At 38.8% G+C, this 12,113-nt stretch overlaps 1 protein-coding gene across 1 annotated transcript; it reads right to left on the bottom strand.

Moving 5' to 3' along the window:
- Window positions 1-3,758: 3,758 nt before the first annotated feature.
- Mrpl19 (mitochondrial ribosomal protein L19) lies at window positions 3,759-11,380 on the bottom strand. Its single transcript, XM_020178060.2, has 6 exons — window positions 11,240-11,380; window positions 11,025-11,118; window positions 7,766-7,884; window positions 7,427-7,561; window positions 4,561-4,742; window positions 3,759-4,361 (listed from the first exon to the last, which is right to left on the bottom strand). The coding sequence occupies exons 1-6, from the start codon at window positions 11,340-11,342 to the stop codon at window positions 4,140-4,142; spliced, it is 855 nt and encodes a 284-aa protein (XP_020033649.2). The 5' UTR covers window positions 11,343-11,380; the 3' UTR covers window positions 3,759-4,139.
- Window positions 11,381-12,113: the final 733 nt, after the last annotated feature.

Below are 12,113 nucleotides of genomic sequence, written 5' to 3'. Positions count from 1 at the left end.
CCCTCAAGAACATAGAAATAAAAGCATAGAATATCCTTAAGATATTATCATATTAAATCTAGCAATGTTTAAAAGAAAAATACATCATGACCAAATAGGTTTAATTCCAAGAAGAACAGTTTGTTTTAGCATTGGGAAGTCAGCCAGCATAATTAACCTGTGAGCAGAGTAATGGGGAAAGAAAAAAAAAAATCCATGAATGCAGCCAATCATCTCAATGATTACAGAAAGGGATTTGAGTAATTCAGCAGCAAACTAGGAACATATTCCTCAGTCAGATGGAGGGCATCTGTGAGAAACACCGCACATAATGGTGCAATTTTAACCAAAGCAAAAATACTTGCTCTCACCATTTCTCTACATCATTGTTCTGGAGATCTTGCCACTGAGGCAAAAGACGCTGAAACACAAGTCAACGTGGTCATTATTGACAGTGTGACTCTACATAGAAAGCCTTATGCAGTTTAAAAAAGAAGGGGAAAGGAAGGAAGAGAAGTGTCAACCAGAACTGAAAAGTGAATTTAGCAAAATTTTTAATAAGAAAGCCAGGGCATGCTAGTAATCCGATTTGAAACTTAAATTTTAAAAACAATGTTTTAATAAAAAATTGAAATAACCCTGTGTTATCACAAATCAGATACATGCTTAAAAGTTGATGGGCAAGGCAAAATTTACTTCTGCAGAAGGGTGGGTGTGTGCCTCCAACCTAAGTGAGGCAAGCCAGCACACACATGGGGGCAAAGGACCACCTCAGTTTTTATCCCTAAAGCAGTACTACCCCTTTGCTCTAATGGAGCTCAGGTTCACAGTCTTCGAAATTGACTAAGGTTGAGGTTTAGGGGAGGGCATAGGGGAAGAGCAGACATGATTGGAGAGCATGGATACAAGACAATTTGGTTGGTATACTCAAAGACAGAGGTGACCTATAAGGCAGGAATTCTAGGATCCTGGGAAAACAGGCCTGAAATGACTGTTTGACCTGAAATAGCAGCACCAACTATATAATTCACCTGTTGACCAAGGAGACCTTGAAGCAGAGATTCCTTTGGACAATGATTATCCTAAAACTAGAGTTTGAGTTTTAGGACATCTGATGACAATTCTCTCCTTAAAGGCAGAAGTTTTACAGCTAGGTGACGTCACCAAGTACATAAATAACTGGAGAAATTAGCTAACATCCACACAATGACAGACATATTACATAGTGTGGTCTGGGGGGGTGGGTAAAGAGGCTCAAACCCATGACCTTGAGATTAAAGTGTCTGATGCTCTAATGACTGAGCTGACTTGTCACACTAGGAACAAACCAATAGAAGGATTTTACAAGCCTTGCTGAAAAAACTTCTTTTTTAGACTCTATTTTTTTTTGTTTTGTTACTGAACTTTTAAAAGGTCTAACTAGAGGAAGAGATATAACATGCTCATGAGTTGGAAAACTTAATTTTGTTTAAAATTCCTATTCTTAAACTGACTTGTAGATTTAAGACAATCACTGTCAAAAGAAAGAATAACTGGCTTTAAGTTTTATGTACAAGTGCAGACCTTTAACCAAAGTAATCTTGAAACAACTAGAAGACTTGAATTACCTGATTTTTAATACTTTCCATAAAGTTACAGTAATCAAGAGAGTATAGTATTAGAACAGAGTATGTCAATGGAATAAAATAAGTCGAGGAAATAGATCTATATGTATATAATTTTTGACTAAAGGGTCAAGCTAGTTCAATGCAGAAAGTATGCCAATATTGGTAGACTAACTAGATAGCTAAATGAGTTTTGACCCCATCTCATTTCCTATACACACACCAAAAAACAAAAACAAAAAAAGACCCACAGATGTGTCAGATTTAAATATAAAACTCAGAAATAGACTTGTGATTAAAAAAAATTCGAGGATGGGTAAAAAGAATCTTGAGTAAATCACAGGAAGTAGTGAAGCACCACATGAAAGAAAATAAAAATAAATTGGACTTCACCAAATTAGAGCATTACCCAGAAGTGCTCAACATCATAGATTCTCTGAGGAAAACAATCAAAACCAAGATATTCATATAGAGGAGGGAACTCCCAAAAAGTTCAATAACCCTAAAGGCAACTCCTTCCCAGAACTCTTTTCCTTGCTGCTTGGTCCCCCTTTCAACCTTAAGTAGTCAAGGATCATCTAATGTCCTAGAAAAGCCTAAAAAATGGAAAACAAATTCTCACAGAAAAAAAATGTGGAAGACAACATATGCTGCAGGAAAACAATTTTGAAAGAAAACATATCCTCAGTGATAACAGAACAAATGCACAGATAAGAATGGAAGACAAGAGGGCACTAAATAAAAGGGAATTTCATAAATCAAAAAATGGACCCTGAGATTTTAAAATACAATAGCAGAGTTAAAGACTGACCTCAAGAGTTAAATAGTAAGTAGTAGTAGTGGGTATTTAAAATCCAAACAAGAGCTTCAGGAAGAAATCAGCCGAGGAGAGGAAATCATCAGTGAACACTTGTTTCCCAGAACTGACAAAAATGCCCACAAAAAGCCTAAAACAATGGATAATACCCCCACACCAAGACATACCACTGAGAAATATCGTAACTGGGAAGACTAAGAAATTCTACAAACTTTCAAGTCACGAACAAGGAGCAGAAATCAAAATGTCTATTTCTCAACACAACACTAGAAACAAAAAGGCAGTGAAGCAATACCTTCAAAATTCTGAGGGAAAATTAAGTCCCACCTAAAATCCTATAAAGTGTCAATAAAACAGGATAGACACAAAAAATTTACCTCCACTTTTACTTTCTCTAGAAACTACCAAAAAAATGTGCTCCACAAAAATGAGGAACCAGCAAAATAGGATATACAGAATTCAGCTCAGTAAAGGACCAAGCTAGCTAGGCACGGGAGGGTAGACTGAGGTTATCTCTAGGACTCAGGCTAGTACTATACTGCTACATATAAAATAGTCTTCCCATGTGACAACATCCCAGCTTCCCAAGCCATGCTAGGCTGCATGGATTTCCAAGGACACTTGTATCAGTGTTCCATTCTGACCTTCTCCTAAGGACTGGAGTTCAACTCCTTAGGCTCTGAGACTGAAACTATTTACTTGCTCTGACCTCCTTTCTCCCAGATACTACACAGTCCACACTACAATGCTGCCAGATACCTCAGGATGAGATGTCTATGAAAACTCACTAACCTTAACCACTTCCTCCAAGGTGACTTTGAAAACTCTCAGGGAAGCTGAAAACAGACTATAACCTACAGTGTCGTGTTCTCCTTTAAATCTTCATGCAGTAACAAAACTGCTCTTTTATGCTTGCTAATAGATTTTTCAAAACTATAGCTTAAAATATTTATGTACGTGCTGGGCATGGTAACACATGCCTACAATCCACCACTCAGCAGAATGAGGCAGGAGTTCAAGGCCAGCCTGTATTATATAGGAAAACATTTTCAGAAAAAAGATGCATGTGTATGCATACAAACATTTTTTATATATATATATATATATATATATATATATACACACACACACATATGCACACTATACACATTAGCAATAAAAAGAAATGCAAGACAATGATCAACACAGATAGGTGCCTTAATCTGTAGACAAATGGCTGTTTTTAGTTAATGTCTTTTGAGACACATATACCAGATCTTCCTAAATCACCCACACTGGCCTCAAACTTATTATCCTCCTGCCTCACACTCCTAAAGGCTGGGATTACAGGTGTACACTATCAGACCTAGACTCAGATATTCTTAAATGTTGTTAAATATTTTATTTTGTACCTGGAAGTAGGTGCATGAATGTTCATTATTATTCTTCAAATCATACATCATTCTGTTCTTATGGTTTATTTTACAATTTAAGAAAATCACCCCACCATTCCCTTTGTTCAGATCTGATGGCTTACCCTCCAATAAGGAAATGAACACTGGGATATTTGGTATGTGTAGTTCTCTCTTTACAGTAACAAACTGGCATGCAAATTTTATTTTTATAAAAAGTACTAATGAAATAATGAATGCTTAGTTCACTTAATGACTATGGTCTTATAAATGAAATTAAACTGGTTTCAAAGTACATCTTCTGAGCGCTTATACATCCTCTGCAGGTAACCAAAAGGATAATCAGAATCAGGATGCTTTTGATGCTTCGATTTCATTCCATAGTGCAGCTTCAATTTTTGAAGTATCATATTCCCTCATCATATCAAACTCAAGCCATGGCTGACTCCACTTCTGAGCTTCTTTCATTTGCTCTTCAGTCAAAGCAAGATCAAATCTGATTCCTTTAATATTAAAATATGGACGTTCCCAGCGTTTGGACCAAGGCTTAGGCTTCATTTTTACTTTCAGCTGAGGAAGACATTAAAAAAGAAATAAGTTCAGTAAGATATAAGCAAAAATTCTCCTAAAGTTTTCATTGAGGTGATACTTTTTTTATAGCGCCTCATGCACGCTATGCAATCACTCTACTCTGAACTATACCCCAGCCCTAAGATGATTCTTTATTATTCTACAGTGATACGTCTAGTGGTAAATGTACAACTGATACCTTGTTAACAGGAACTTCTTTGCTAGACTCCAGTATTACTGGTTTCATATTCATATCAAAAGTGCTGTATTCAGGAAGGGCATCTCGTAAGTATAGCAAGCTATCATCCAGCCGTTTCTCTAATTTGACCACTTGGATCTCATGGATTCGAGGATTATACAGTTCAAAACAAATCTCAACACCTGAAAAGAAAATATATTCTTACAATCCAAGTACGGATTCCTGCAAACACCTCACACTACAGTGAAAGCTATTTTATAAAGTAATTGGAACAAGGTTTTACATGCAGGAAATATAAATTTATTTTTTATGAAGATTACTGAAAGAAAAACTAAAATCCATGTAAATTAAAAAATGAGATAAAAAGAACAAAAAAAGAGAAAACCTGAATTAGAAAGAAAAGATGTCTTCTATAAATATGTTGTCACTTACTTCTTCAATTCTGGTAACATGCATTAACTTGGGAAGTCTGAGTAAATGCTTCTTTGTCATGTTCTTGTTTATTTCCCAATTAATTAAAAATCATCCATATTAAAAGTTACAAAACTGACGCAAAAAAACAGTAAGTAAAATTTTAAGTTCTATTGCAGTTTAGAAGCCCCACTTAAGGGTGGCCTAGATTTTTTAGCCCCTGGAGCCAGGAACATTTTGGACCATATCAAGATGCTGCAAGTAGTAATATATGTCATCTGCATTATCACTTAATGGCAAGAATGTATTCTCAAGCTTTTCTGAAATAATCCCAAAAGAAATATATATGTACTAATGTATGTGCTCAACATTAGCTTCTGGTGTCTAATACCAGGATCAATCCAATATTTACTATATACCTATTCTGAACCAGGCAGTGATCTAGAAGCTGTACCTACAGCAAACCAAACAAGAAAGATCCTTCTCCTCTCATAAAGCTACAAGAATGTAGTAGATGACAAACAATATAAAAGCAAGTCAACAAACAGTGAAGACAACACAGGGCAATGGCATTGTGACTGGGAGAAGAGGAAAAGAGGAAAGTCTCTCCGAGAAGATGATATTCCAACTGGTTCTATGAAGGGTCAAGAATGCTCTAGGTTTCTGCCAGAGCAACAAAACCAGACATGATGGTGCTCACTTATAGTCTCAGCTACTTGGGAGGCAGAGGGAATACTTAAGCCTGTAAGACTCCAAATCAAAAGAAAAAGAGAAAAAAAAAAAGAAGGAAAAGGGGGGGAAAAAAGAAAGAACAACAAATACAAAGGCCCTGGGGTGTTAAAAACTTGCCATGTTGGAAAAAAACAGAGGAAGGCTCATTTGGCATTAACTCAGTATTTATTCCTTCCAGAGAACACAACAAAAGGTGCCACCACTTTAGAAGTACGGAACAGGCCCTCACCAGACACAGAACCTGAAAGTGCCCTCATCTTGGACTTCCCAGCCTCCTGATCTGTGAGAAATAAATGTCTGTCTTTATAAATTACAGTTTGGGCATTTTGTTATGGTAGCACACACAGATTAAGATACCAGGAACGTACAATGGAGAGACAGCACAATGGCAGGTAGAAAATGATGGTGACATGGGTGAGAGCTGTATCATGAGAAGAGAAACAGACAAATTAGGACATATCTTTTGGAGACTGAGCCAAGAAAACTTATTGACTGAATGTGTGAAAGATAATAAAAACAGCTCCTAGGTCTCTGGCTTAAGTAAGTGAGCTGTGGTACCTTTTATGGAAATAGAACAGACTGTGCAAGGAACTCCTTGTGAGGGGAAATAAAGAGTGCCACACTCAAATGTTCTATGCATGCAAGATACCTGACTAGAGATGCTAAGGAGGTAGTTGCATGGGCACATCTGGAACCTGAAAAGGGTAAGGCCCGGGGAAATCAGGTTGGGAGTTATCATCAATGGATACAAAGCCACTAGACTAGAGGGAACCACTAAAGCAGGGAGTTTGGATGGGGAAGGTGTTGTTTGGATGGGGAAGGTGGTGGCTGGTGACAAAAGTCAAACACATTATAGAGAATGGCAAGAGGGAATTAATACTGAGTACTGTGTCCAGTATTTTTTGTACAATATCGTACAGTTGACTGACTGAACTGTAAGATCTATAAGGTAGAAATTACTAACACCTCAACTTTCAAAAAGAAAATTGAGGCGGGTGAAGTGTCTCAAGCAGTAAAGCACTTGCCTAGCCAGGGTGAGGCCCTGAGTACAAACCCCCATACCACCAAAAAAAAATAAAGAAGAAGAAGAAAATTGAACCCAGGTCCATCAACTCACACCTCTGCTCATTTCTTTCTACTGCTAGGCTTCATTGCTGGGAATCATGAAACAGACAATTTTAAATATGAAACTTTACCTTTACTTGATATTTTAACTCAGAATCTTTCTGGAACTTTACCTCTTCTTCCTCTGCTGTATTAGGCATAGCATGCAAACATAATTTGCCTTTTAAAAAATGCCTCTGAGTCTCATGAATCAGTAATAATAGTGATAACTACTTTGTGTCATAATTTAATACAAAATGGGGGCATTCACTTTAGGATCAAACAACTCACAAGCACACCATTATGTTTGTCTTAATGTTCTTGTGATTACTGCCCCTAAAGGAACAAATATTCCTACACTATTTCCTCCCTTTATGCTGCCATAGTTTGGGAAGTTTAATTCTAATGTCTAAGGCCACTAAAATAAAAGAAGCCTTCAAGAGAAAGCAAATCACCAACTACATTTAAGCAGCAACCACAATCCTCAATTCATTCTGAGGCCACAGGCTCGTCTTCCCTTAGAGCCCCCTTTCACTTTCAAGTTTCAGATTTCTTACCCAGGAAGAAGGAAATAGAAAGGAATCCTGCTAGACAATTATGACAATAAAATGAAATTTACCTTGTCCTTCAATAGTATTCCTAAGGATAAAAGTAGCTCCAAGTCCTTTTCCTGATCTCTGGATACAAATCCCCAGAAACTGGCTAATTTTCCCATTGGCATATGGGTCGGCTGTGGTAATACGTAGTATGCTTCCTGCAAATTCAAAGAGAAGTAAACTTTTTACAAAATGAAGAAAATTAGTAACATTTCTAGGTAACTTACCTTGCCAAATATTTTAATGTATTTAGGAATAAGTTCCTCATTAGGGCAAAACCCAGATATGTGAAGAATGATCTTTATGCAAAGAAAACCAACCCTCCAGCTACTACTAAGAAAAGCATCTAGCATATTACTGACCAACATAGAACTCGGGAATGTGGAGTACTTTTCTCCTTTCTAACATATCTTTTCTTTCTATTTGAAATTTCAGAGGATTTGTTCTTCCCCTTGGAGGAATGAATTCAGGACTCAAAAACCTGTGAAAAAAAGAAAAAAAATTTAAGAAACTTAGGCCACTATAAGAAAAAGATGTTGTTTTACAAAGAAATGAATACAGTGTTGACACGTTTTATTCTTTATTTTCTTAGTAAGAAGTCATTGTTATTCCTAAAACTATTTCTAAAAAGTTGTTAATGCCCATGAAAAGAGCTAACATATCCTGCGCACTTACCCAGCATTTTGTTAAAAGCTTCCTAAGACATCTAAGAAGCTGTTATAGTTTGGCCCTTAAATGTCCCACAAAAGGCCTGTATGCTAAGGGCTTGGGTGAAAGCCTGTGGAGCTTTTGGGAGGCAGTGGAAGCTTTAGGAAGTGGGACCTAGTGAAAGGAAGTTAGGATGCTGGGAACCTGCTCTTGATCCAGAGATTAGGATCCCAACCCTTCTCTTTGCTTCCCAGCCACCATGAGGTAAGCAGTTTCCTCCACCACACACTCTAGCCATCGTGTTCTGTGCCACCACAGGCCCAAAGCAACAGGGACAGGGCCAAGTGACCAAGGCCTAAAACTTCTGAACCCACAAGCAGAAATAAATCTTCCTCCTTTAAGCTGATTATCTCAGGAACTTGTCAAAGTGACAGAAGCTGACTAACATAGTAGCAGAAATTAATCCTCAAAACAACTAGATGGTTGTTGTCATCATCTTCATTTTATGGATGAAGAAACTGAAATTTGAGTTTGTCAAGATTTCAATGTAAGCATATCTGTCAGTCTCCAAAACCTATGACCACAGGTCTCACACTGAGCTATAAGTTACAATAAATTATGCTGGAAAATATATAAATCACCAATTATGAATGGATGCTAAAAATAATCTTCTGAGCTGGGCATGATGATGCACGGCTGTAATCCCAGAACTCTAAGGTTGAATCAGAAGGATCATAAGTTCAACGCCAGCCTGGGTATGCAGAGAGTTTGATTTCAAGACCCGGTCTCAAAAAAAAGAAAGAAAAGAAAAATCTTCCTTTTTTTCTTTGTTAATTTTAGGCTCATTATGAACTATTTCACATATAGGAAGTACAAATGACATTATAATGAATATCCATGCTGTGTGTCCCTCCTACTGGCTAATTACTAACCTGCATTTGGTAATTATTCCCATTTCTTCCTTTGCCTCAATTTCCTACTTTAAAAACTTTCAAACCTACTGGGGTTCACTTGATAACACAGAGAACACCCATGTATTTTTCTTCTACCTTTACCAATAGCTAATGTTTACTGTATTTGCTTTATATATGTATAAATTTTTCCTATTCAAAACTATCAAATACCAAGGATGTCACCCCTCAATAATTGAGAAGGCTTATAACAAGGACTTTCTCCTACATTGTCACAACACCTTTATATGTCTCTAAGAAAACTAGTATTAATTCAATAGTGTAATCTAATATATAGTTCATATTCGAACAAATCTAATTATCCTTCATGTCTTTTATGTTTGTTGTCTAATGCACGACATAACCAAGATTCTCATGCTGTATTTGGCTGCTTCTTGTAAACTAGTACTTTTCCCCAGCTTTATATTTTTGTAACACTGGCCCATCTGAAAAGTAGAGGTCTGCTGTCTTATGGACCATTGCTGAATTCTGCATTTATTGTTTACACATACTCAGACTGGGGTTAAACATTTTTTGTAAGAATATTACAAGATCATGGGAACATCTTATTCTATGACACCAGGAAGCACATGTAATAACGTCAGCTGTCCACTGTTGGTAAAGTTAGATTTGATTACTTGGTTAAGGAAGAGAGTGTGTCTCCTTTATACTTTATAAATGCATGTATGTCTGGGTAAAATGTAATAATGTTTAATATGGTTTTAAATTTCATAAAGGTTGCTTTTTTCTGCACATCATGTTTGTGAAATTCATGATGTGTTAAAAGTTTGCTGTAATCCATTCATTTTTCAATACTATATTATACTCCAATGTGTGATTATACTTGTCTATTAACCTACTGATGGACATTCAGGCCATCTGTGAATTTTTGTCTGTTACAATACTGTTCTGCTCATTCTTGTACACGTCTCCTTATACACTTGTACAAAAGTTTTAGGGTTTCTTTAAGCTGCGTGTCTTCTAGGTGGAAAGGTGTACACAACTTCAAATTTACTAAATTTTGCCAAATGGTTTTTCAGCATGTACAATTTACATTCCCATTTAACTGAACTGTATTAAATGCTGGCCTTGAAGAGATTCCTTTTCCACTTTCAGGTGAAAAGACTATAAGGAAATATTTTTCTGAATCCCTAGATTCCCTAAATCCAACCTTAATTTCTTTTCTTTCCTCTCCACCACCCCTCTCTTTTTATTCTAAGGGTCTCAGCTATGTAGCCCAGATTGGCCTAGAAACTGATCCTCAGGGGTCTCAGCCTCCCTCCCTAGAATTGGGATTACAGACTACACCAACATTTCAATTTCGGACTATAGAATATATAAAATAATTATCTAAATTCCAGACATAATCCAGTCAGTAACCTAGAGCCCTTTCAGAAGGCCGATAACCACACTGAGTTTTCCCTCCTAATACTGGCTTTTGAAAAAGGTTTTCATGGGGCTGGTGGAGTGGCTCAAGTGGAAGACTGCCTGCCTTAGCAAGCGCAAGGCCCTGAGTTCAAACTCCAGTACCAACAGAAAAGAACAAAAAAAAAATCTTACAACGGTTTTCACCCAGCTCTGCAGGGGCACTTTCTACAACTCTTAGTTAGATCATTTAAATTTACTTGTACCTCCATTGTTACCCGGTTCATTTAAGAAAACCGGTTTTTAGTCACACTGTTTCGGTGGGCAAATTCCAGACAAAATTAGTGCAGTTGACTACTGTACCACTGTGCCAGGAATTTCAGGCTAAAACACGTTGAGTTTGGACCACTTGATTTCCACGCAGGGTGGAGGCTTGATGGAGAAAAGCTGGAATTCTGAACGGAAACAGGTATAAATAAGATGTGGGACACATAACCAGAGGACAGCGCTTCCGGTCGGTCCCAGGCAATCCCAACTCCAACTCTGAAGACAACGCGAAGAACCGAAGAGAGGATGCTGCGCCGGGAGTCCGCAGGCTCGCGCGCCCATATTCCCGCGCCCCCGCACGCGCGCGCCCCGCCAACGCGGCTCGCCTCACCTCCTCTCCTCGGCTTGCGACCGGCGCTCGTCTACGATGACGGGCTTCCGCGGCGGCTGGAACGCGCCGGGCTCGGAAGGCCCCGTGCTGAGCCCTGCGTGAATGGACGGAGGTCAGAACTCTCAACCCGCGGTCTCCCGGGCCACCCGGCGCACCTCCCCCAGCCTGGCCCGAGCCCTTCCCGCGCCCTCGCGCACATGCCTAGCTCCACTTACGGCAGGCGACAGAGGCCGGCGCAGGGAGCAGCGCCCCGGAGGCTCGGAAACCCCGGGCCAGGCCCGCGGCGGCCCTACAGCCCCCAACCATGTAGGCCGCCATGTTCGTAGGCTCAGCCTAGGACTACAACTCCCATAAGTCAGTGCGACGGTTCGTGGACTCTGTAGAGGGATGGCGGCCGCTGTAGGACAAAAAGACAAGTCTCTCGCTCATTTCCACCTCTTTTTGAACATTTTGAGGAAAGTGTTTTCTTTCCCCAGTTCTCCAGAATGTGCTAAGTTACAACCTCCAGCGGGGTCTTCTCCCAGCCAGAAAGCTTTGTTCTTCCTCTGTGAATCAGCTCTTACCTTCACTTTCTCAGGCAAGCCTTCTCCACATTAAGACCCCAATAGAGGTTCTCCTTAATACCTTTCATTAGACGCTCTGCTCTCATTTGCAATTTTTCTTTATTTATGTAATTATTGGATTAGTAGTTAACTCTTCCATTATACAATAAATTGCATGGAGGAAGAGTCAAGATCTTCTTAGCGCAGGTTCTTCTTACTACCTGGCCTTCACCAACTCTTCACTCAATGAACAGAAAAAAAAAAAAAATACACAACTAATTCCTGACCAACACCTTACACAAAGTCCCCGAGTTTGCAGACAGCAATTACCCCGCAGAGGAGTAACACTTCTGAGGAAGTAAAGTTGTGTTTGGGCTCGGGAGCTGGGAGACAGGCAGTTAAAAAGAGTAAATTGTTAAGTCTTGTTAAGAAATTGGTGGTGGGAGAGGGGGGAGTGGGTCAGTAGTAGAGCATTCACTTTGCATGTACAAGGCCATGGTTTCTAACCAAGCACCAAAAAAAAAAAAAAAAAAAAAAAAAACTGCAT

This window comes from Castor canadensis, chromosome 12 (assembly GCF_047511655.1).
Source record: "Castor canadensis chromosome 12, mCasCan1.hap1v2, whole genome shotgun sequence".
NCBI lineage: Eukaryota > Metazoa > Chordata > Mammalia > Rodentia > Castoridae > Castor > Castor canadensis.
This window is presented reverse-complemented; position numbering and strand designations above follow the sequence as displayed.